General features: G+C 35.8%; 2 protein-coding genes across 4 annotated transcripts; both read right to left on the bottom strand.

The window, feature by feature from the left end:
* Window positions 1-2122: 2122 nt before the first annotated feature.
* Window positions 2123-13360, bottom strand: LOC107584415 (uncharacterized). Its single transcript, XM_016271012.1, has 11 exons — window positions 13251-13360; window positions 9504-12593; window positions 5278-8699; window positions 5100-5170; window positions 4907-5016; window positions 4697-4819; window positions 3021-3102; window positions 2827-2941; window positions 2631-2729; window positions 2462-2538; window positions 2123-2361 (listed from the first exon to the last, which is right to left on the bottom strand). Exons 2-11 carry the CDS (start codon window positions 12589-12591, stop codon window positions 2277-2279), a joined length of 7272 nt encoding a protein of 2423 aa, XP_016126498.1. The 5' UTR covers window positions 12592-12593; window positions 13251-13360; the 3' UTR covers window positions 2123-2276.
* A 603-nt stretch (window positions 13361-13963) lies between these two features.
* Window positions 13964-20917, bottom strand: srsf3a (serine and arginine rich splicing factor 3a). 3 transcript variants are annotated; one of them, XM_016271062.1, is made up of 7 exons: window positions 20702-20917; window positions 17126-17171; window positions 16778-16988; window positions 15924-16058; window positions 14735-14773; window positions 14495-14581; window positions 13964-14409 (listed from the first exon to the last, which is right to left on the bottom strand). In XM_016271062.1, exons 1-7 carry the CDS (start codon window positions 20738-20740, stop codon window positions 14382-14384), a joined length of 585 nt encoding a protein of 194 aa, XP_016126548.1. In that variant the 5' UTR covers window positions 20741-20917; the 3' UTR covers window positions 13964-14381. The 3 variants fall into 3 exon arrangements, with proteins under 3 accessions (XP_016126548.1, XP_016126550.1, XP_016126551.1); XM_016271064.1 differs by lacking the exon at window positions 20702-20917 and adding an exon at window positions 17676-17819 and having other exon boundaries at window positions 14044-14409; XM_016271065.1 differs by lacking the exon at window positions 20702-20917 and adding an exon at window positions 17538-17557 and having other exon boundaries at window positions 14044-14409.
* Between the last annotated feature and the right edge of the window lie 5056 nt (window positions 20918-25973).

Here is a 25973-nt window from a genome sequence, read left to right on the forward strand (position 1 = left end):
TGGATTCTGGTCTTTCCTGTCACAACATAATTGCATCCAAGACTTTCACTTTGATACTTGTGTAAATGCTATAGTGACAATAAAGAATTTACATTTATTTGAACTAATTCATATTTTCATTTACATTCATTAAAACTGGTTTATAAAAGTCACATGTGAAAGAGTTGATTGTTAAAATGTATTTCCAACTTTAAACGTTAGATAATGTTAGCTAAACAAAATTATCAGCATGATAAATACAATTGGCTGCAAGAACATTCTTTGTGTGGAATATGTAATAAAATGAGCTTGAAGAAAGACTTTTTTGACGTATGAAATATATCACACATATAGGCCTATGATAGTATTTCAAATGTAACGGCACAACCTAATTAGACCCTACAATGCAAAAGAATCATGAGCAATAAACAAATATCCTACAAGAACATTGGACATAATACAATATTTCCAGTATTATATACAGTACTTTAATAATTAAACCTGAATATGACCTTCTTTTTCTCTCGCGTTTGATTCCTCGTGCTCCTAAAAGCTTATGTGGACAGAGTAGTAGCAACAGATAAATACAGATTGAATTCAAAAACAAAACTCCTAACTTTATATCATTAAAATGAAATTGGAAGCTGCTAAGCTCACATCCACACTGGCAAGGCAACATTGAAGCCTTCACTTCCAGGTCAAGAAGCTGTCAATCAAAAACTCAGTAGCCAATGAGAACACACTGCAGCTAGCCCCGCCCCCACGAGAGATTTGTGTCAGAACGGCGAACGAAAACTTCAGAAACATAACCGAAAACTTCAGAAGCCTAAACGAAAACTTTAGAAGCGTAAACGAAAACTTCAGAAGCGTAAACGAAAACTTCAGAAACCTAATCGAAAACTTCAGAAGCGTAAACGAAAACTTTAGAAGTAAATGAAAACTTCGGAAGCGCATTTGTAAGTACAGATCAGTGAATGAAAGAAGAGAAAACATGCAGTGTATTAAAAACGAAGTCAAAGATTTTGCCTGCATTAAATTTTTTTTCAGTTTCAAAGACATTTTATTCAGTTTCAATTTATATTTTCTTAAGTTTCTTGAAAAATTACATTCATTTTAATTGACACAAATGTAATCCCATATACTTGCTGAATAATAGTATTAATTTCTACAAAAAATATATTACTAACCCAAAAGTTTGAATGGTCGTGCATGTTGTGTGTGTGGAAGTGTGTTTTCAACAGCCAGAGCCTCCCTATGAGCAAAATACGCAAGCTGCGTAGGGCACCCGAAACACCAGGGGGCCCCCCTTGCTCTCAAAGATGATTTAATTTTACACTGTAAAAAAAAAATCTGTAAAATGTACAGTAAAAATTTTACCATAAAAAATACGGTAGCAACAATTTAGGTTTTATGGTTTTAACTTAAATTTACAGTTAAATACCGTAATTTCATTAACTGAAATAATGTTAATATACCAACCTATTGAAGTACTGAAATCTGTTTTGTACCTTTGTAATACACTGATAACCACCAAATGCAGGTTGTGATGAGAAAGTCACATGATGAACCAAAGCCTATCACAAGCAGCTTTTAAATAATAGCATATATAGAAGGTGCATATATAGAAGTGTCATTCACACAAACACTAAACACCATCATGGTAACACACATGAAACTGAAATAATGCAATAAAAATTCATTTAACAACATTAGGTGTAACATACAAACCTAATATACAAAACTGATAAGAAAAAACTAAGAAGAAACAGTTATTTCAACAAAAAAACACCAAATTTAAAATGTAACGCAGGGAATTCTGGGAATGTCAATTTACGGTTATTCACTGTAAATTATGTCTTTTTCACTTCCAAAAACGGTATACTACCGTAAAATTACATGTAATGTCCAATACAGTTTTTCACAGTATATAGTAGGTGAATTTACTGTTAACCATTTAACAGGTTTTTACTGTAGCATTTTTACAGTCTTTTACCGTTAAATTCACGGTAATTTTTTACAGCGTAGTTTCGTTTTTTAATTTGGCCAGCGGTTATGAAAACATGAATGATCATTTCTTTTAATGCAGTGCGCTGTCGCCCTTTCTATGTAAAAATCTGTCAAATCATGTAATGTGAATGTCGTACAGTCTTGCTCGAGACTAAAAAAACATGTTGAAAGCGTACCGAGCCGCGGAAGAGACAAGCGCGATTTCCGCAAGCGCAATTCGAGACGGAGTGAAACACGGACAAATGCGTTTCATTCATTCGTTCATAACCACTCATACCCCACTCCACCAGTCAACAGCAACCAGATTTCTTCTGTGGTGGTTCTCTTCTCAATGTTGTGTGTTTCTCCTTCTGTGACTTGCGCTGCACTAACATCCTAGTAGCAACAAGAAATGAGACATTATGCATGGACAGAAAACACATATATTTAACAAATAATAATTTGTGTGATGGGTTTTGTTAGTTTTGAGTCTTACTCTGCAAGAGTTCTCATGGATTCTGACACATTCACCCCAGTTGCAGCACTGCACTCCATGAAATGTATGTTATACTCCTAATGAAGGGAAAATACAACCAAACTTTTAGTAGAACTAAACTTAAGCAAAACAATTAGACAGTGCTTTTGGGGTCACAATGAACTCTTACTCTGGCCAGATCTGCCCCTTCCTGAACCTGGACTTCACGCTTTACAGAATCATTTTTGTTTCCAAGCAACATCATGATGACATCATTAGGGGCCCTTTGCTGTGTAACATGGTCATAATACAATTTAGGGAAGGGGATGTTACCATATATTTTGACTAAAATATAATGAAATTGAAGAAATGGAAACATAAGCTACCTGAGCTTGAGAGATCCAATCTCGTACAGAAATAAAACTCTTTGAACATGTGACTTCATACATGAGCAGAAGCCCATCAGCCTTGTGGAACACTTGTGTGGTGATGCTGTGAAACCTTATAAAGATTTTTTGGGTTAAATTACACACCAACAAACATCTTTTCCATCGTGTATTATTTTGTTCTGAGGTCTTACCTCTCTTGACCTGCTGTGTCCCATATTTGCAGTCTAACAGTTCTGTCAGGCAGCACAACAGTCTGTATACAGGTGTCAACACCTAGGTGCAAAAGAGTAATTACTATTTATGACACGCAAGTTTTTAAATATATAATATAAAATTTAACATGATATGGCTTTTTTAAAAAACAAGTTATTACATACTGGTAAAAAATGTATAGCCTGAATGCACTGTAAGTCGCTTTGAATAAAAGCATCTGCTAAATGCATACATTATTATTATTAATTAAATTATAAATGCACACATTTATACACTTGGAACTGATCATTATAATTAGGCTGTCTGTTGCTTTATTTTTTCTTCCTAAAAATAATTTCTATATAGTAAATATGTATCTTAACACTTTTTATGCTATTATTCTAAGTTTGAGGTCAATAATTTTTTTAAATAAATACATTTTAAGAAATTAATATTTTTATATTTTCATTTTTATCTTTAAATTAATATTTAAAGATGCATTAAATCGGTCAAAAGTAATAGTAAATGCATTAATAAAGTTACAAAAAATCCTGAAAAAAGATATTAAGCAGCACAACTGTTTTCAATATATATAATAATAAGAAATGTTTTTTGAGAATTAAATCAGCATATCAGAATAATTTCTAAAGCATCATGTGACACTCAAGACTGGAGTAATGACTTTGCCATCACAGGAAAAATAAAATTTTAAATAAAGCATAGTAAACTAGAAAACAATTATTTGAAATTGTAATAATATTTTTCAATATTACTATTAATACTGTGCAGTACTTTTGATCAGAGCATAAGAGACTTTTCTCATAAACATAAAAAAAAATCTTGCTGACCCAAATTTTTGAATGATAGTGTATAGCTGCTTTAGCGTACAAGACTGCCTCCATAGCAACACTCACCAATAGTGGAGCGGTAATCCTCAGTGAACTGATCTTCATGGAAGCGTCTTATGAAGGAAGTCTTTCCCACACAGCTGTTTCCCACCATGACAACATTAAACTGAACTACTTCAGTATCTGAAACTATATGACAGAGTTTGTGTTTAGATGAGTATTAGATATTAAACTTTAAGGTACAATTACATGACGTTATTTTATCACTTTACTCACTCCTGTTCTTTAAATTTACTGTCTGCTTAGCTCCAGTGCTATCATGTTTTATGATTTGGTCCAAAGAAACGAGACCAGCACCAGTGCCTTTTGGAGCAGCTTCTTCATTTCTGCAGAAGGAAAAAAAAGAAGAATTTTGTGAATTTTCTTATAACAAAGACATAAAGAACTCTTATATAGCTCTGTGTCATACTTGGCTTCCATGTTCCTCTGCTCAGAAGCTGGTTGATTCTCTGGTTGTAAGGTGAGGCACGGATCACAAACCTTAACAAAACAAACATTTGTTAGTAATTTAAAGTAATGTGTACAATTTCCATTAAAAGCTGAAGTACAAAAATATAAGGACATTTTCTAAACAAAGAGATACACACCGCTAAGTCATGAAATTGTAATAATATTTTACAATATTACTATTAATACTGTGCAGTACTTTTGATCAGAGCATAAGAGACTTTTCTCATAAACATAAAAAAAATCTTGCTGACCCAAATTTTTGAATGATAGTGTATAGCTGCTTTAGCGTACAAGACTGCCTCCATAGCAACACTCACCAATAGTGGAGCGGTAATCCTCAGTGAACTGATCTTCATGGAAGCGTCTTATGAAGGAAGTCTTTCCCACACAGCTGTTTCCCACCATGACAACATTAAACTGAACTACTTCAGTATCTGAAACTATATGACAGAGTTTGTGTTTAGATGAGTATTAGATATTAAACTTTAAGGTACAATTACATGACGTTATTTTATCACTTTACTCACTCCTGTTCTTTAAATTTACTGTCTGCTTAGCTCCAGTGCTATCATGTTTTATGATTTGGTCCAAAGAAACGAGACCAGCACCAGTGCCTTTTGGAGCAGCTTCTTCATTTCTGCAGAAGGAAAAAAAAGAAAAAAGTTAATTATTTTCTTATAACAAAGACATAAAGAACTCTTATATAGCTCTGTGTCATACTTGGCTTCCATGTTCCTCTGCTCAGAAGCTGGTTGATTCTCTGGTTGTAAGGTGAGGCACGGATCACAAACCTTAACAAAACAAACATTTGTTAGTAATTTAAAGTAATGTGTACAATTTCCATTAAAAGCTGAAGTACAAAAATATAAGGACATTTTCTAAACAAAGAGATACACACCGCTAAGTCATCACTGTGCAGCTTGTCCTTGACCTCAGAGCTGTCTGGTTTATGATCTCCATCTTCTAAATCATTCCCAAAATCAGAATCAGCCAACCTACCAAGGCCTTGTTTGCCCTTATTAGCACGTCTGGACCCAAACTTCCTTTTAGTTGATGGAGACGTCTTTTCTTGGCTAACAGGGTTAGTGCTCTCTTCTAGCTGATTGCTACTTGTGTGTGCACTAGAGACATCGAGATACTCTTTATTCAGTTTGTTTTCAGTAATATTATGCACTACAGACACCTCAACTCTTTCAAGGTCCTTCTTTTCTTGCTTATTTGTCTTTGAGTTCTCATCTATTTCCCCATCCTCTTTGTCTTCATCCTCCCTTTCTGCTTTGAGCTGCTGTCTGAGATTTTTGTGAGTTGAACCCATTTTTCTTCTTCGTCCTCCTGGTGAGTTGGGTTCACTGTGAGCCGATGGCATTGGCTGAAGAGATTTGATTTCTGAGTTTTCTGGCATATTGAGATCAGGAGCATTGGCTAAGTCATCTGGGTTTGGTTCTTTGACGATTAATTCCCAATCACAACTTAATGAACTTTGAGACGTCTTATTTAATGCTCTCTCTATCTCACTGAGAAGTGAATCCTCTGGCTGACTGGAGTAGTCGTGAGTTGACTGTTGTCTTACATCTTCTCTTACTAAGCTCATTTCAGAGTCCTGAGACATTTGCACATTTGTGTCTTCAATTTCTGTGTCCTCATATCCATCTCTTTTTCCTCGTATTCCTCCTTTTCTGAGATTCTTCCGAGTCGAGCCCATCTTTTTTCTCTTCTCAATGGTAACAGTCTCTGACTGTGGATGTTTGGTAACATCAGCATTTTCTAATTGATTGTCACATATTTGAAGGGTATTTTCATGTGTTTCAGGCACTGTTGGTCTAAAACTGTGAAGATGATCAACTTTTAAATCAGTTACACTAGCTAACATTTCTGAATTAAGATCTGTGGTACTGACTGAAGACACATCCTTGGACTGACTGATGCTTAATGCTTCTTCTAAATCATCCTCTGCTTTCTTAGTTTCTCTATCCTCTGCCACACCAAGTACATCTTCATTATCGGCAATATTTTTCCCATGCATTGCTCGGGAATTTCTCCGGGTTGAGCCCATCTTTCGCCTCTTTTCTTGGGTGGCAGGTATTTTTCGAGAGTTGTTTTCATGAATAACATCATCCAGAGTGGCTCTTAGTTCTTGTGTAGGAATAACCTTGTGTGTGTTTTCAGTTTGTTCAGGCTCTGACACAATCTGATGAACATCTTCGTGACTAATTGTCAAGACAAATTTGACCTTTGTCCCCTCCTTGAGATTAATTGCCTCACTCAGACTATTACTGTCATTTCCAGTATTGTCCATCCCCTTTTCTTCACTCACCTCAGATAGGTCATGAATATTCTGAGAAACTTCCGTCACTCCATTTTCTGGTTCAAGGAGCATGTTTGAAGAAGCCACTGGATGAGAACATTCAAATGGGAAGTTTTGTTCAACCGCTTCATCAAATTCAGTTTTCCTTGCACTGGTTTCTAAATGTGGTTCTGTATCCTGTTCCTGTATCATTCCTTCACTATTTCCATCCATCTTTTTGGATTCTGCTATTCTTCCCTGCCCTTTGTTCCCATTGAGCGTCTTACGTGTCGACCCCATTTTTCGTTTTTGAACAACCGGATTCAAGTTTGGTTGAACTTCTCTATGAGACTCTTTAGGAATGACACTTTGTTTAGGATCTAAGTATGTGTCGACATCTCCCAATGGAAGGTCTGAAACCATTTCAGCAGCAACATTTGAAGAACATTCAGATTCTATCAATAGTTCTGGATTTATGGTAGAGTTTTGATCATTTTGTTCTGAGTTTTCTGCCTGCACATATGATTTACAAACAATATCCTGAATGTCATGGTCTTCTTTATCAGCAGATGAACTGAACAGTTGCTGATGTACAGGAGATCCTGTAATGGCTTCTTCAAGTGTTAATTTCTCCTCTGACTCTGTGGTCTCATCATCAGCTGTTGTATTTTCAGTTTCTCCCTCTTTCTCTTCTTCAACCTCCTTGTCATTTACCATCCTCTTACCTCTCTTCCGAGTTGACCCCATTTTTCTCTTCTGCATAGACTTTTTGGAGACTGGATTCATTTCAACAACCTCTGTTGGAGGAACATCATTAGATGACACATGAATTTGGGTTTCCTCCATAAGAAGGGCATCAGACATGACCATATCAGAAAGACTATTACTGTCTCTCACAATATCTGCAGTTCTTTCTGGGAAATATGAGCCAGTATCTTCCTGTGATGGACCAGTTTGTGTTTGAGATGCATCTGATCTTTGCTCTAGTTCCAAATCATCACATAGCACCTGCACTGACATGTCCAGTGTCTTCGTGGTCTTTCTCTCCTCATCTTCAACATCTCTTACATTCATAATTTCTTGTGTCACATTCTGATCAACCACGTTATCCCAGTTTTGAATTTCTGAGTGTGTTTCTGTGTCTTCCTCTTCTGACACTCCTTCACTATCTCCATTATTTTCCTTGGATTCTACTCTCACTTTTCTTTGTCCTTTGTTCCCTCTAAGAGGTCTACGAGTTGAGCCCATTTTTCGCTTATGCACATTAAGGTTCAATTTTGTGTGTACCTCCTCTCCATGAAGATCTTCAGGAATGATGTTGGGAACACTTTGTTTGGAAATTATGTCTGTTTTTCCTGACATTTCATTCTCAGCATTTTCAGATACCAAAGTTTCCAGTTGTGCATCAGTGGAAGTGTCATTTTGAACAATATCTGACTCTGTAGTCATATTACTCTCCACTATAACTGCATCTCCAATAAACTCAACGTTTCTGTCTAAAGCACTAGCTGCACAGATGTTCTCTCCTGTTGTTTCTCCTTCAAATGCTGGCGAGTAAATTGTTTTGTTTTCTGAGTGTGATTCTGTATCTCCCTCTGCTGGCACTCCTTCAACATCTCCAGTATTTTCCTGGGACCCAGCATGGATTTTTGTGCAAGTTTGTGATTCTGAAATGTCACAGATACTCACTGCAGTATATCTGGATTCATCTGGACTGGGTTCATCCTCCAAATTGAAGATTTCTTTTTCATTATGACCTTTTCTTAGTCCTTTATTCCCTTTGAGAGGTCTACGAGTTGAGCCCATTTTTCTCTTCTGAATAACTGGACTTGATTTTGAGTGTGTCTCTTCTCTGTGAAAATCTGCAGGAATGATGCTTATGTCACTTTGTTCAAGAATTGTGTTTGTTTCTCCTGAAACTTCTCTCTCGGCATTTTTAGATACTTTCAATGCTTCCATATGTGCATCAGGAGAAGTTTGAAGAAAATCTGACTCAGTAGTCATATTACTCTCCACTGTAACTGTATCTCCAATAACTTCAACTTCTCTGATTAATGCCACACTAATGTCTTGGATGTTCTCTTCTGGTCCATCTGCTTCACTGGTTGCTAAGTCAAATGTTTTGTTCTGTGAGTCAATTTCTAATTGTAAGTCTTTGTCATCCTTTGCTGTCACTCTTTCAGCATCTCCAGTATTTTCTTGAGACTCTACATGAATATCTGTGAGGGTTTGTGATTCTGTGATGTGACAGATACTTATTGCAGTGGATTCCTTAGACACTAAATCTGAAGTACATGATGACTGCAGGAGAGTGGATTCAGACCCTTTAACAGGATCAACATCATTCTTCTCACATATTTCCATCTCCTGTTCTTTAACTCCATCTTTTAAACTTTGTAATGTAGATTCATCTGGACTGGGTTCATTCTCCAAACAAATTGTTTCTTTATCTGCATTGATCATACCTTCACTGTCAAGTGTCTCATTTTCATCATGATATTCTATTTCTTTTCTTTGTCCTTTGTTCCCTCTGAGAGGTCTACGTGTTGAGCCCATTTTTCGCTTGTGAACTATTAAACTTGATATTGAGTGTACCTCCTGTCCATGAGAATATTCAGGAATGATGTTGATGTCACTTTGCTCAGGAAATGTGTCTGTCCCTCTTGATCCTTCAGTGACATCCTCTTGCACAAGAAGCACAGAATCCGTAACAGCAGAAACACTCACAGTATTTTTAGATAATTTCAGTGTGTCCAGTTTTGCATCATTTAAAGTGTCACTCTGAAGCAAATCTGACTCTATATTCATATTACTGTCCACTATAACCGTATCTACAGTAAACTCATCTTCTCTGACTAAAACACTAGCTTCACAGATGGTATCTTCTGTTCTTTCTGCTTCAGATGTTAACTCAATCATTTTGTTTTCTGGTTGAATTTCTGATTGTGAACTTCTGAGTTCTAAATCTTCACTATCAGGATTTTCAGATACTTTCAACGTTTCCATGTTTGCATCAGAAGTTTGATGAAAATCTGATTCAGTAGTCATATTACTGCCCACGGTACCTCCAATAACGTCAACTTCTCGGACTTCAACTTCTCCAAATGCTGTTGAGTCAAACGTTTTGATTTCTGAGTGGGATTCTGTGTCTCCCTCTGCTGGCACTATTTCAACATCTCCAGTATTTTCCTGGGACCCTGCATAGATTTTTGAGAAAGTTTGTGATTCTGAAATGTCACAGATACTCACTGCAGTATATCTGGATTCATCTGGACTGGGTTCATCCTCCAAATTGAAGATTTCTTTTTCATCATGACCTTTTCTTAGTCCTTTATTCCCTCTGAGAGGTCTACGAGTTGAGCCCATTTTTCTCTTCTGAATAACTGGACTTGATTTTGCGTGTGCCTTCTCTTCATGAGAATCATCAGGAACGATGTTGATGTCACTTTGCTTGAGAATTGTTTCTCCTGAAACTTCTTGCTCAGCATTTTCAGATACTTTCAATGATTCCATGTGTGCATCAGGAGTCATATTACTCTCCACTGTATTTCCAATAACTTTATTTTCTCTGACTAAAACACTAGCACCATTGATATTCTCTTCTGTTCCACCTGCTTCACTGTTTGTTGAGTCAAATGTTTTGTTCTGTGCTTCAACTTCTAAACGTAGGTCTGCATCTCCCACATCTAATGTCAGGACTGGTGCTGCATCCATCTCCTTAATTCTGTCTGTTCCTTCACTTCTCTCATTGCCTCTATCAAAAGCTACATTCTCTGATTCTACACTGAAAAGTATTTCTTCCTTTTCATGTTTCTCATTCACATTTTCATGCAAGTCATAGTCTTCTTTATCAGGAGATTGCATAAACAGTTGTTGTTGTGCGTGAGATCCTGTATCTGTTGCTGAGTCTTCAAAACTAAACATTTCCTCTGACTTTGAGGTCACATCATCAACTGCAGTATTCTCAGTCTCTTTTTTGTCTTTTCTAACCTCCTCATTTTCTAGCATCTTCCCAGCATCATCGTGTGTTTGACTGTGTGTTAGAGATATATTTGATGAATGATGCTCTTGTCCTTTATATAGCTCCTTATTTTCATTTGAAACATCACACGGTTTCTTGTGTGAAATCCAAATGGTCTCTGTGCTTGTTTCTCCGTCTTTTTCATGATCTCTTACATCCATTATTATTTGTTTTACATTGTGATCTCTTACATCACCCTGGTCTGTCATTTCAAATGCATATACTCTTTCAACACTCATATTCTCATTTTCTCTCGTTGCTAGAATGTGGGGATCTTCATCTTCTTCCGTAATAGACACTAAATTAGTCAGACCATCACATTTTACTGAAGCAACATCACAAACATTATTTTCTTGTTTCATTTCTATATTAATCTCTTGCCTTTCTTCAACAGCATCCCTCATCTCATGTGGTAAATTGGTCATTGTGGGTTCAGCATGGCTAATGTTAGACATAGGCATATCAAAACTTCTACTTCCTCCCATTATATGTTGAACCATAGAACAATCATAGTTATTATTTAGAGTAGCTATGTCATGTTGGCTTAATGAAGATTCTTGATCATGCAACTCAAGTTCCTCTAATTGTGGTTCCTCTTTCTGCTTTAGAACCTCCTTCTTGGATTCTGTGTTCACATCGCTAAAGTCATAAGATGGGTTTGTATCTTTTCTTGTATCAGACACATGTTGGCTGTTATCACTTAAATGACTTCCTGCTTCTTTTAAAACTTTATTTAGAACATCTAAATCCTCAGTGTGTGAACCAAACTTAAAATCCATTGCCTCGTTCAGTAATGGAGTCCCATGGTGGCTAGATGTTTCAGGTAGGGGCTTTTCTGAATCAACAAGGGGAAAAGCAACTGATTGGTTCATAGTTTCAGTTCCAGCCGAAACATCAGACTCTTTCAGCTCAGCTCTATCGGCCAATAGAGACTGACTTAAAAGCAAAGCTGATTCTGTGTGGGACGATGGATCAACTCTTGCCACATCATCCCATGTTTGCGCCATCTCTTCTGACATTTTCAACTTTGCTTCGCCCATGACTTTTGCTTTCCTTTCATTCTCTGTCATGTTTCGTGAATGTTCTTGCACACCTACAATTTCACTGTTTTGCCCTCCGAGAGGTCTGCGGGTTGAGCCCATCCTTCTTTTTTGTCCAGAGGTACTGGCTATTTGGGTTTCTTGGTGACTAAGTGTTTTTGGTTCATTAAACATGACTGAATCCTCCCGCAACAAATCACGTTCAGCTACTGTGACAGGAATAGAATGGACAGATGGCCCCATTGCCTCGTCTATAGGCATCTCACTTACTACCTCATGTGAATGAAAGGTTATTTCTTGATGGTGGATTGTACCTTTTCCTTTATTTTCTGAAACTGCAAACACAGGAGTTGTTCCAGACTCCTTTCCAAAACCAGAACTTTTGGTCTGAAGGGATAAATCAGAAGGAAAACTTGATTGTTCCTCTTTTGTTAGAGAAGCATGTTGTTCCTCAGTGGTTGATGTGTTTGGTTGAGTTACATATTCTTCATCTAACTCTTCAGTGGTCCTCACGTCATCAAGTTTTCTCTCACCTTTAAACCTACCAGTACTCTTGCGAGTTGAACCCATTTTTCTTTTCCGTTCTGGCAGTTCAGTCTCCATTAGTGAATCCTTGTGACCCCTTGCATGTGGAGGACATTCTAAAGCAGATGTTTGTTGTTCAATGCTTGAGCTTGGTGGATGATCAAACTGGGTTGCATGGTAATCACTGGTGGTGTGAAATTCATCTCGCCCATCCTCAGACTCTGCAGTCTGCTGAAACCCATCATCATCATCATCATCCTTCTCAGTATTTCTGTTAAGACCTTTAGGACCTCGTCGTGATGAACCAAGTCTCTGGTTCTTCTTGGATTTTCTGCCTGACATGGCTGTTCATGTTCATATGATGAGACAAATAATGGGGATAAGTCATTTCTAAACATCTTTGACACTTAGGAACATGATTGAAAAGGAAACCAGAGAGCATTAGTGATGCAACATTTATATGACTCATACTAACTGTCACGCATGTGCTCTCAAATCATTGATTCCACTTGTGATGATACATAATGACAGTGAAATTCAGTTCACCCTAGCATATATATATAGCAAATGTGTTTATCAAAAACATGACACTTGCCATCAAACATTTAATTCGTCATCATGCCACTATACTTCACATCTCCCGAATAATCGAGTAATGACAGCATGCTTCCATCCATCCTAACTTTCTGATTATAAAAAAAAAAAAAAAAAAAGTAACATATGTAAATACACGTTGTTGGACGGATGAAGGTTCTGTCATGACATTATCAGAAAAAAACCCCCAAAATGAATGTGAAGTCTTTACTCAGATGAACACAACGTGAAAACAAGACATCTAAACAACATAAGTAATCCAATGTTAATATACATATTCAGAGGATAAAACCACATAATTTGCATGTAAAACTTTACATTTCCAAATGCAAAATGACAGCGTAAATGTAAGACGTGCCCCCTACAACTTATGACACTAGGAAAGTACCATGATAAACTGATGTTACCTTCCGGTGCCACTTTCAGGGATCCTTCCACTTCGCAGTATTGGGTGTTTTAGCAGAGCACAAAGCACAACAGTTTTAGGTGCTTATGTGTCTCTTTTAAAGGAGGCTGAGCTCATTTAGCTTCCTTTTCGCTGCTACCCTCAACTTCCTGTGTTGGTGACACAAATTGCACCGTAAGTAAAGTGTGAACTTGAAGGACATATTTCATGAAGAGGGCTGCTAATTGTTCTTGCTGTGTAAACGACATCAGCTATTATTTTTTCCTTTCCAATTTTGTGATAGCACAGTCTAAGCGCATGTTTGAACCATGAGTAAAATTCATTTTTTCTTTTTGAGTTTACAATATCATACATTCGCATTTCTCAAACACGCCCAAAACACCACAGCCCTCTGCTGGCCCTTTAATGCACATTTTAAAGCTTACTAATGCAACCCAATATGATATAATTTAAAACACAAAATACTATATGATAGACAAATGAACCAAAATAGGTTCATAGTAAGCATTTTATTTTTTTACTTTGAAATGCCTTTCTTCAAAAAAGCCTTTACAATAAGGTTTAACATATCATGAACTACTGTTGCAGCATTATAGGTTAGTTCATTCAACTTTAAATAATGCATTAGTACACGAAAAAATTATCTACGTCAAAATTGCTAGTTTATGATACCCAATATCAATACATACGAGAATGAATTGAACCTTACAGTAAAAGGGTTACCAAACTTTTTAATGCAAGTAACATATGAACAACTAATCGGTGTGAAATGTAGAGAAAAGTCATACTGTGAATTCATAAGGAACTTCTTTTAATGGAAGTACAAACAAAAAAGCATACAAAATCGGTTTCAAATGACCATCTAACTCAGACACGAGCTATTCCAATCAGAACTTTTTTACTGCCCAAAGAGCATAAAATTACATTCAGGAATTTAGGCAGGATGAAATCATTGCTACCCATTAAGCACAGTTATCTTAAGTAAAAAAGGATACTCAGAACACTATGGAGAAGATACAATTTAAAAAACTTTGGGGGCAAAAAAAAAACATCACGGTTTCCAATCATCCTAGTCTGTTGAGGAGGAGCACACAGACATGCTTTCTCTGACAAGGCTGGCCTTGAACATTTCTCACTTCCGACCATTGGAACGGGAACGACTGAAAAGAAATAAGACAAATTCCATGAGCGTAACTAAATACTCCAGCTGTGCCATTACACAACTACTCACAAGTGTAAACCTACCTGCGTGATCTTGAGAAAGACCTTGAAGGTTTATGGTTTCTATCGCGAGACAAAGACCTCTCTCTTCTCTTCTCTCTGGAAAGGGACCTTTAAAAGCCAAGTAAACACGTATAAATATGTTATAGCTACCTCATTACTAAGGAGCTCTAAGATATAAGGCAAAGTTACAGTTTATATTCATAAGAACAACAGAGTTGACATTAGTTGCAGAAGGGTTGTAAAAACATTTAAGCAACTCACCTGCTCCGACTACGACTAAAGCTCCGCCTCCTAGGAGACCTATATGCAGATGCAAGAAATACTGACAAGTCAGGGGTCAATATGGCCAAAATAATATTCATGATGCATGAAGCGTCATGAAATAGTTATTGTTTTGGAGTAGATACCAATTGGCCTTCAATGAAGGTCTTATGAAGCCCAATATGGGTCAAACTATTTTCAAAACAGCTATCTGTAAGAAGTGCCTGTTCCAGATTCATTTGCCAAACCTTTGTGCATAGATCAAAAAAAGTTTCAGTATGAAAACTACTGAAGAGATGTAAATGTATCGTTTTCAAAAAAAAAAAAAAAAAAAGTCGTCTTATACTTATTAACATCACGAAAAGTTATGTCTCAAAACCACCAAATAAACAAAATTCAATGCCATTAAGCGGGAGGAAAAGGCATTAACTTACTATTTTGTTTTCAACAAGCTAGTTATGATGCAGTTAAGCTGAGTGCTGGTCAGGAGGGCGTAATTTGCGGGGAGATTTTGCCAGATGGTTGCTAGATGTTAAACAGCTATACAGTAGGTGGCTGAAGATGTCAGTTAGATGAGGGCTGCTGAGGATATGTTGTCATGTAGACATTTGGGGAGGGGCATAAGACCCGTTGATTGGTTGTAAGTGTGGCGTGGCTGGTTTTGCCGATCAGGTTAACGTTGGAGGAGGTGAAGGAGCCTGAGAGGCATGCTCAGGAACCAAAGGGCTGGTGGCCATGCTTGGATCATGTGAGCTGATTGGTGTACGCTGGTCACATGATGCTGAAAGAGGGCTAGTTGACTGACTCAGAGGTAGATGAGTAGAGGCTTGGTGATGTCTCTGAAAGGGGGGGGTGGGGTGGTCAGCTTCATTAATATAAATAGAAAAATTACATAAAACCCAAACAATGAGAAGATTCTTTGGAAATCCTTAACTACAATTCAAGTTAATGAATATCCCTGAGCAAAAACTCAATGCACTCATTGTTGGTTAACCAATCCGAAGGCTGAAAACTGATCAGTTCAAGGAGAGCATGGGGAAGGTTTCGAACAGCTTGGCTGAATTTATGAAAAGATGCTGGTTTTGTCAGTCTCCACACCTAGGCTCTTCACTCTGCCCAAAACTAAGCTTGTGGTGAAAGGGTTTTTAAGACATCTAGTCTCGTTTAAGAGCAGAAAAAGAAACCATACCGGCGTCTAGGGGGTGGGCTGCGGCGTCTATAATCATCACGTGGGCGGCGATTCCAAGAAGGGGGTGGTCCACGATACCTTGAGCGTTTTTCACCACTGGACATTTCAACTTGCACTCGACACCCACACAGTGTTCTGAAACAGACAAACATGGGGTTATAAGAATAGTTTACAGAAAGCGCATGTCACATTTAGAGTGTATCTAGAGCATACAGTACAACCACAAAGTAAACAAATTACTTTATGACATTACAGATGACATTTTAAATAGCATATAAAACTCAGTGTTACTTTAATATAATTTATAAACTATTATAGCTTTTGAATACTTTGAATTACATTTTTATTTTCATTATAATTTGCTAAATTTGTATGTGTTTTTGCCATTTATTAGTTTGATTATAACGTCTATATAATTTTGTATTTAGTTTTAATAATTTCATATTTTAACTAAATTAACATGAGAAATGTTGCCTTAGCAATTAGCTGAAATAAGTTGAAGTTTATTCATATTTCATTGTATTTAAGTTCCTTTTTCATTTTATTTCAAGTAATATTATCATTGTTCTGTATTATTAGGTGTTGTATGTCTATCCCACCTCTTCTAGGACACTAAAATGGATTTTAAAAAAAATGGATAGCTGAAATAAAGTTTTTTTTTTAAATTATTATTATTGATTAAACAATTTACAATCTTAGTTTACAATAATAACCCTTATACAACTATGTGCATTTTTGGATAGTTTCCATCAAAACCACAAGATGCAATTCTGCAAACCTTTGCTTAATCAGGATAATCTAATCTACAGGACAATGGCTGTTCCAGAGGACTAAATTTAAATAGATGTTCTTACCTTCCGTCAAGCTCCCTCACAGCATCGGTTGCATCTCTGGGGTCCTCAAACTCCACAAAAGCAAAGCCGGGAGGATTTCTTGCCACCCATACGCTCCTCAAGGGACCATAATAGCCAAATGCTCTCTCCAACTCAGTTTTATTACCACTGTTGCCCAAATTGCCAACATAGACCTTACAATCTAGCGGGCAGTCCCGGCTTAGGGAAGGATCTGTAGGGGAAAAAACAGTTTAGTTTCAAGTAGTATTTTCATCACTCTGTATTTCCTATGTCTATCCCAACTTTTTTTAGCACACCAGAATGGATCATAGCTGGAATGGATGTTAAAAAAATGGAATAAAGACTCACCTCCCATATCTTCACCAATCCCAAACTCAGCTGCACACCTAAAAAGCTGCAAGAAATTAAACATAAGCACAGAGACTATGAATATGCAATTAAACTGGATGATAGAAGCCTATCTTGTCAGTTGAGTTACGTTTAAAAGCTGCAATACGTAACGTTAACGATCAAAACTGTTACTAAAGAGGCTGAAAATTGATTTTGGAAACAATGAGCACACTAGCATGCGACACTGAATTACTCAAAGGATTTATAGCACTAATCGAAAGCTGCTTTATAGGAACAATACAAAATATAAAAACGACAGGAAAACTATTTATAGTACACAAATGTTTTAACATTTAAAGTCGAATTAAACGTAATACGAACAGATTTGTTACACACTAAATGTATGTACCAACCAAGCTAACAGGCTAACCTGAGTCTTTACAGGCCTACACAAGTCAACCACGCAAGAACAGACATATCAAACTGATTTAAATAAGAAAATTCGACTCCATTATAAGCTACATGCACATTATATAGTTATCAAATAATGTATGTTTATTTTTCTTACCGGTAAATCTGCTTTGTTTGCGTTAGCGAAATCAAAAGGGCGCCACTGCAACTAAACAATGGGCCACTCGCGAGCAAATCTAAATGTAAAGCACTTCCGGTTATCACCAACGTCGAAAGAAAAGCTCTCACGCCTAAAAATATAGGAAGGGCGCTACATTTCTGCTCTGAAACACACCTAAGACAACGATATTTAAAGGCTGCAAATATTTTAGTAGTTCACATCTCAATGTCTAAAGGATGAAATTTGACGAATAGGTTCAGCACAGTTATAAATAACACATCTTACCTTTTCGTTCCTTGTTTAATGAATGAACTTTTCCCTTCTATCTCAGGTCTACTTCGTAGAATACTTAAAATTGTTATCATTAGTTGTTAACATTAACAAATTAATTATATATTTGTATATCATAACATAGCATATGCTATATAGCTATGTAGGCTATAGGCCTACTACTTAGTATTTGTATATTTTTGTGGATGATTTTACATGTACAATGTATTTGATCAAAATCATCACATATTATTTTGGAAACGCTAAAAAATAGAATAAAATACAACTACATCATTAAAAAAAAGTTAATTATTATTGTTATTTTGTATGTTACTTTTGGTGATGTAATACAGTGGGTACGGAAAGTATTCAGACTCCCTTAAATTTTTCACTCTTATAAGTTACTTAGACTCGCACACAATGAAATGAAACTGATACTAAATTACAAGGACTTAATGGAAAGTATATTTTAATACAATTACTGCAACATTCATTCATCAAATTGGATGATATTATACATTTTACTGGCACTCAAACAAGACAAGATATAATAATAAGAACTTTACTTTCTAATATCTGTTAAATGTTATCCTTCTGAAGTTTGAAATGCAAACATACGTTGTAGATGATAAATCAGGTTAGCTTTTATAAATCTTTGTGAAAACATTTAAACAGATTTAAGATTACATTTCAAAAATCTCACATTGACTTACATTGATAGACCGTTTACAATTTTCACTGAATTGGGATTTATCTCATCTGATTTGCTTATATACATATTGTATTTAGCCTATAGTGCAAAACAGCAAGTGTCTTGGTTCCTGGAAGTATTTTTCCCATTAAAAGTAATGTAAGAGATTGTTTAGCATGCTGCAAATGTCCCTACTTCCTGACAGGTCACTGAAAAAGGTGTCCTGAGATGTCCTCTGTAAAAAGTAAAAAAAAAAAAAAACATGACCGTCTAAAGCTATTGCTTATACAGTCAGATGACTTTGAGGTGCTTTCTGCCAGACAGTTACTTGGTTTGAGTTTTCTGACATATCTTTGGAGGATAGGTTTTTTTTAGATGGAGGTTGCAATCTATCTTTGGAATAGCATACTTACACTACCAGTCAAAATGTTGTAATTATTAAGATTTTCATGTTTTGAAATACGTCTCTTATGCTCACCACGTCTGCATTTATTTTATAAAAAATATAGTAAAACAGAAATATTGTGAATGTTGTTTTTTTTTATTTAAAATAACTATTTTCCATTTTATTTTATTTTAACTGAATTTTTAGCAGCTATTACTTCAGTCTTCAGTGTCAGATGATTTAAAATATATTAAAAGAGAAAACAGTTCTTTTAAATTGTAATAATATTTCACAATAATACTGTTTTACTGTATTTTTGATCAAATAAATGCAGCTTTGCTATGCATAAGAAACTTAAATCTCACAAAGATGACCTACTAAATTGACCAAAATATGCAACAATCCAGAGCACACTGTGCAGAATACTGTTTCCCACAATGCAATGCGTGGACTTGGCCTGAAATTTCCTGTGTGACAAACGAACCAGAAGCAATATCAGCTCATTTTGACTAATTTCTAGACTGAACTGGTCAAATTTAATGATAATTTCATTAAAAGCGCAAAACAACTGTATTTTATTTTTAAGCTCTGGACACCACTAACATTAATCATGATAAACGTTATCTAAACATTTTTTGCATTATTATTATTATTATTATTATTATTTTAATAGAAGGCAGTCTGAGTAGTTTGACAGTTTGCAATGCTTTATGGAAGTGGGTGGTTACGGTTGAGCTCTTTTGCCACTAATTACATTTAGAATGAAATAGTAGCAACAAATTCTCAGGTTTTTGGATTTCTTTTCTAGATTAGGCTATAGGGTTGTATAGTGCTTTACTGGGAATTAGACAAATAAACATTTTAAAAATAAAGTTGAAATCACATAAGTGCCTTCTATAAAATATATCAATGCTTAACAATCTCCCAGCGTATGGTAGGTCTGTTTATGTGGTTTAATTAAAAAGCTGTTAGCTGTTAGTTAATTATTATGTCTCTACTTGTTTCTCTGGATTGACATCCCGTGGTAACTAGGATTTACACAAGCTTCAGTCTGGATCCAGAACACCTGAGAAGAGATGATGCCAACCCTGAAACAACATACAGAACTATCACATTTTGCTATAAGTTTGATTGCATCATATAATAATTGCTGTTAATAGTGTTCATCGTCTGTTTTATTACGTCTTAAATTGATTTTTGATTTACATTTCTGACATATGTACATTAACTGACAGTCACCACTGATAAGCTACCACTAAATATTGTAGAAACTTTATTTGCTGTAAAGTTGCTTTGCAATGATTTGTATCGTTAAAAGCGCTGTACAAATAAACTTGAATTGAATTGATTTTTACCTCCTGAACTCTTCTATTAGGCTGTATAGTCACCTATAAGACTCACAATAAAAAGACAAGACGTTGTCATGACAACGTCAAAAGATGCATAATTTAATATACATAGACTCAAAGTTTAAAAAAAATTAAAAGAAAAAGAAATGTAAATTATTTTACCAATTGAAACGACTTCCGTTGGGATAGGATTTTTTAAATGTTCTTTATTACACACACTCTTAATGACACATCGCATTTATTAGCTCTAACCTACAATTTCCTATTATTGGCGACATAAATAAATGTGGTTCCTTCCTTAGAATGCTGGTACATAGAAGGTTATTACCTCTCGCTTTGTCCTATGCCAAAAAGCAGGTCCGTGCATTCAGGCGAATAAAGACACTGACACATGCCATGTTAATTCCACTTCCCAGACGTTTGTATTAAATGTTCTTAAGCTGCATGCTAAAAACAGACGACGCGTGTGCGCAAGACCAGGTTTGTCAAGTTCAGTACCACTTCTTACCTCCGTTGCGCCGATGAGTCAACAGAGCCTCTACCGCACGTGCCACTGTGAACTAGAACATTTAGTTCTTGACGCGCGGACCTATTGATCTGAGAAACCAGTGAACAAGCGACAAAATAAGAAAAATGTGAACAAACTGACCATTTAAGTTTGCTTTTATTTACATATTTGCTAAACATCTTTGGACCCTTTGAGTGTTTTGCATCACCAAACAGATTATTCATATCCTCTCTAAACATCTGTTAATGGTGGGTGAATCACTGTGCTGTAAGAAATAATCATGTCCTTTCAGGAAGCGTTGTGAAAGGTACAGAGAAATTGTGCTTATGTTGAAGTATAAATACCATAACAAATTTGTTGTTCAATTAAAAGGATCTAACTAAAAAGTGGTTAGGTTAAAGCATGTAAGGCCCTAGAACACACCAGATGTTAATTGAAATGAACTGAAACCAGTAAGACCTGTTTCTTGACATAGGCTATTTGAAATATTTGTAAAACTATGTGCTCTGCAGATGATGGAAAAGTGCATATAAGTGCATTATATGTATGTAGAAAACTGTACACATATTTTTGACATACTATGGCATCATTAAATTGTGGTCTCTGAAATTACAGCATACCATTTCCATTTTTTATGATTTGACACGCTAATTATTTAGTAGCTAATTTAAATCTCACATACTAAACAGGATTTACACTATGCAAATTAGGAAGAATATAATATTGCTAAAAATAAAAATCTGGTTATTGCAAATATGTTAGGAATCAAATGACAGGTCGTGGTGGTATATTATTATTCATTAATTTCTCTGTAAATGCTTTTTTTTTTTTAACAAATTGAGAGATGAGTCAAACTTCAGTGGTTAATAAACAACAAGCCACAGATGTTCTGGATAGATCAAAACCTTAATCGAAAATATTACTGTAGCACATTAATGAGGTACATTTATTAAAATACTTTATAACCCTCTGATAACAATTCCAGTAATTGATATGTATTTTATTTAAGCAACTGTTTATGATCCATTCTGAAAATAGTCGAGATTAATAAATGTACAAACTACAGGTGCATCTCAATAAATTAGAATGTCGTGGAAAAGTTCATTTATTTCAGTAATTCAACTCAAATTGTGAAACTCGTGTATTAAATAAATTCAGTGCACACAGACTGAAGTAGTTTAAGTCTTTGGTTCTTTTAATTGTGATGATTTTGACTCACATTTAACAAAAACCCACCAATTCATCTCAACAAATTAGAATATGGTGACATGCCAATCAGCTAATCAACTCAAAACACCTGCAAAGGTTTCCTGAGCCTTCAAAATGGTCTCTCAGTTTGGTTCACTAGGCTACACAATCATGGGGAATACTGCTGATCTGACAGTTGTCCAGAAGACAATCATTGACACCCCTCACAAGGAGGTTGAGCCACAAACATTCATTGCCAAAGAAGTTGGCTGTTCACAGAGTGCTGTATCCAAGCATGTTAACAGAAAGTTGAGTGGAAGGAAAAAGTGTGGAAGAAAAAGATGCACAACCAACCGAGAGAACCGCAGCCTTATGAGGATTGTCAAGCAAAATCGATTCAAGAATTTGAGTGAACTTCACAAGGAATGGACTGAGGCTGGGGTCAAGGCATCAAGAGCCACCACACACAGACGTGTCAAGGAATTTGGCTACAGTTGTCGTATTCCTCTTGTTAAGCCACTCCTGAACCACAGACAACGTCAGAGGCGTCTTACCTGGGCTAAGGAGAAGAAGAACTGGACTGTTGCCCAGTGGTCCAAAGTCCTCTTTTCAGATGAGAGCAAGTTTTGTATTTCATTTGGAAACCAAGGTCCTAGAGTCTGGAGGAAGGGTGGAGAAGCTCATAGCCCAAGTTGCTTGAAGTCCAGTGTTAAGTTTCCACAGTCTGTGATGATTTGGGGTGCAATGTCATCTGCTGGTGTTGGTCCATTGTGTTTTTTGAAAACCAATGTCACTGCACCCGTTTACCAAGAAATTTTGGAGCACTTCATGCTTCCTTCTGCTGACCAGCTTTTTGAAGATGCTGATTTCATTTTTCCAGCAGGATTTGGCACCTGCCCACACTGCCAAAAGCATCAAAAGTTGGTTAAATGACCATGGTGTTGGTGTGCTTGACTGGCCAGCAAACTCACCAGACCTGAACTCCATAGAGAATCTATGGGGTATTGTCAAGAGGAAAATTAGAAACAAGAGACCAAAAAATGCAGATGAGCTGAAGGCCACTGTCAAAGAAACCTGGGCTTCCATACCACCTCAGCAGTGCCACAAACTGATCACCTCCATGCCACGCCGAATTGAGGCAGTAATTAAAGCAAAAGGAGCCCCTACCAAGTATTGAGTACATGTACAGTAAATGAACATACTTTCCAGAAGGCCAACAATTGACTAAAATTATTTTTAAATTTTTTCAAAATTTTTTGGTCTTATGAAGTATTCTAATTTGTTGAGATCGTGAATTGGTGGGTTTTTGTTAAATGTGAGCCAAAATCATCACAATTAAAAGAACCAAAGATTTAAACTACTTCAGTCTGTGTGCATTGAATTTATTTAATACACGAGTTTCACAATTTGAGTTGAATTACTGAAATAAATAAACGTATCCACGACATTAATTTATTGATATGCACTTGTATGTTCATAAAGAGTATAAGTTCCTTTTATGTAAATGAAACCACATAGAATAATGGCCTATTCACCCTTTGACAGAACAATACTGTAATCATATTCTGAATGTCATCACCACTAAGCTTTTAGTAAAGAAAAAATTAATTTATTTTACAACAGATGTCTGTAAATTAAAAACATAACCACAAGTGTGTTTATTTTTCTACATTTAGTTTTCATGTCAGAATTGGAAGAAGAAAAAAACAAAACAAAATATTGATGATGAATAAAACGGACAGATGGATTTTGATATAGATCATATACATAATATGATCATAGAACACGAACAGGAGAAAGGTCAAACAAGTTTACATGGAATGTCCCCACTTGGACCTTGTTGGCAGTGACATATTGCTCTGAATCCTTATTCTTGAATGCCCCACACTTGTTTGCTTGTGCCATCCGCACTGAGCAGTTTCACATTATAAGTAAGCTCTGTCGCAGATCCCTGCTGCTAAGATACCAAACAGATACTGAGGCAGCGTTTTGTTCTACTCTCTTCCATGCTTGAGTACTTCAGTGTCCTGGATAATCCTGGAAAAGCTACAGGCCTGTTGACATCATATTAAATATAAGTTTAATTAATTACATTTTGGGTACCTTTGAAAATATTCTAAAATGTATATCAAAATTACAAATCAATCAAATGAATGAATAGCATTTCTCTGGGTGATCATATATCTTTGATATACTGAATCTGCACAGAATCTTTAATAACTTTAACCGCAGAGCTCATCATTTTCCTGGATTAACTATCCATCTGAAATTATTACCTGAAAAAATCAGGCTTGAAAAGGGAAATCAGTCCCTTTAAATCCAGACAATCATGCATGCCACTTGTGTTCCTGCTGACACCTCTTGTTGCTCTAGTGAATGAGTCAGGAACATTTTGTAACAGTTCCAGTCTGGCTTTTGAGGCAGGTAACATCAGCCAGTGCTGATGTTGTTCAATATTTGGCATGCTAACTTGAAAGGCTGGATTTTATTTCAACATATCCACTTGACATGGAATTATTCTGTGTAGAAATTAAATCTTTAAAACATAATACATTGAAGATGCTGCTTAGCTTTGAGGCAGCGTTTTGTTCTACTCACTTCCATGCTTGAGTACTTCAGTGTCCTGGATAATCCTGGAAAAGCTACAGGCCTGTTGACATCATATTAAATATAAGTTTAATTAATTACATTTTGGGTACCTTTGAAAATATTCTAAAATGTATATCAAAATTACAAATCAATCAAATGAATGAATAGCATTTCTCTGGGTGATCATATATCTTTGATATACTGAATCTGCACAGAATCTTTAATAACTTTAACCGCAGAGCTCATCATTTTCCTGGATTAACTATCCATCTGAAATTATTACCTGAAAAAATCAGGCTTGAAAAGGGAAATCAGTCCCTTTAAATCCAGACAATCATGCATGCCACTTGTGTTCCTGCTGACACCTCTTGTTGCTCTAGTGAATGAGTCAGGAACATTTTGTAACAGTTCCAGTCTGGCTTTTGAGGCAGGTAACATCAGCCAGTGCTGATGTTGTTCAATATTTGGCATGCACACTTGAAAGGCTGGATTTTATTTAAACATATCCACTTGACATGGAATTATTCTGTGTAGAAATTAAATCTTTAAAACATAATACATTGAAGATGCTGCTTAGCTTTAAATGTCAACACACTTCTAACACAGAATAGACAGTGTATCATCATAAACAGAAAACAATAAAACCTGTTAACTGTAAGTTACCTTACAATAAAAAATGGATTTAACAGACAATAAATGTAATTTTACTGTAAAATGCTATATAAAATTGGAAGCAAAAAGTACTAGTATGTGATTTATGGTGAAAATCTGCATTAACAATGCATGTACATGGGAGCTACAAAACAGTAACATTTACAGTATAGTTTTGTCAAAATTAAAGTAACAAGGTTCCCAGAGGTCCTTGCGGGAGAGTTTACATTTTATAATGTTTTATTGAAATAATACATTTTTTAATGATTAGTGTAACCCGTTATACTGTATATATGTATAGCCTATTTATATTACATTTATGTCATTTCATTAATGTTTAGGCTTCTTGCATTATTACCCTGATGGTGTTTTGTGAAGTGCATAGGCATGATAAATGAAAATCATTTTGATGAACATTAATTCATCTTCATTTCATCACCTGTTTTATTAAGGTGGTTATGCAATCCAAAAATACTATTCAAACGTTTACCATAACTTTTTTTCAGCTGTCAACTGTACCGCAACCGGATTTTAAAAAAATTATTATTATTATTATTTAAAAAAAATGTAAGAATGCTGTGCGTTCTATCATTTTAAACTTCCACGTTTTTTAAAACATAATTTAGTCGTGTTGTTTTTTCCGCGTATCGCTGTGCTCTGACTG

Source organism: Sinocyclocheilus grahami, unplaced genomic scaffold, assembly GCF_001515645.1.
Source record: "Sinocyclocheilus grahami isolate Dianchi unplaced genomic scaffold, SAMN03320097.WGS_v1.1 scaffold60.1, whole genome shotgun sequence".
Taxonomy (NCBI): Eukaryota; Metazoa; Chordata; class Actinopteri; order Cypriniformes; family Cyprinidae; genus Sinocyclocheilus; species Sinocyclocheilus grahami.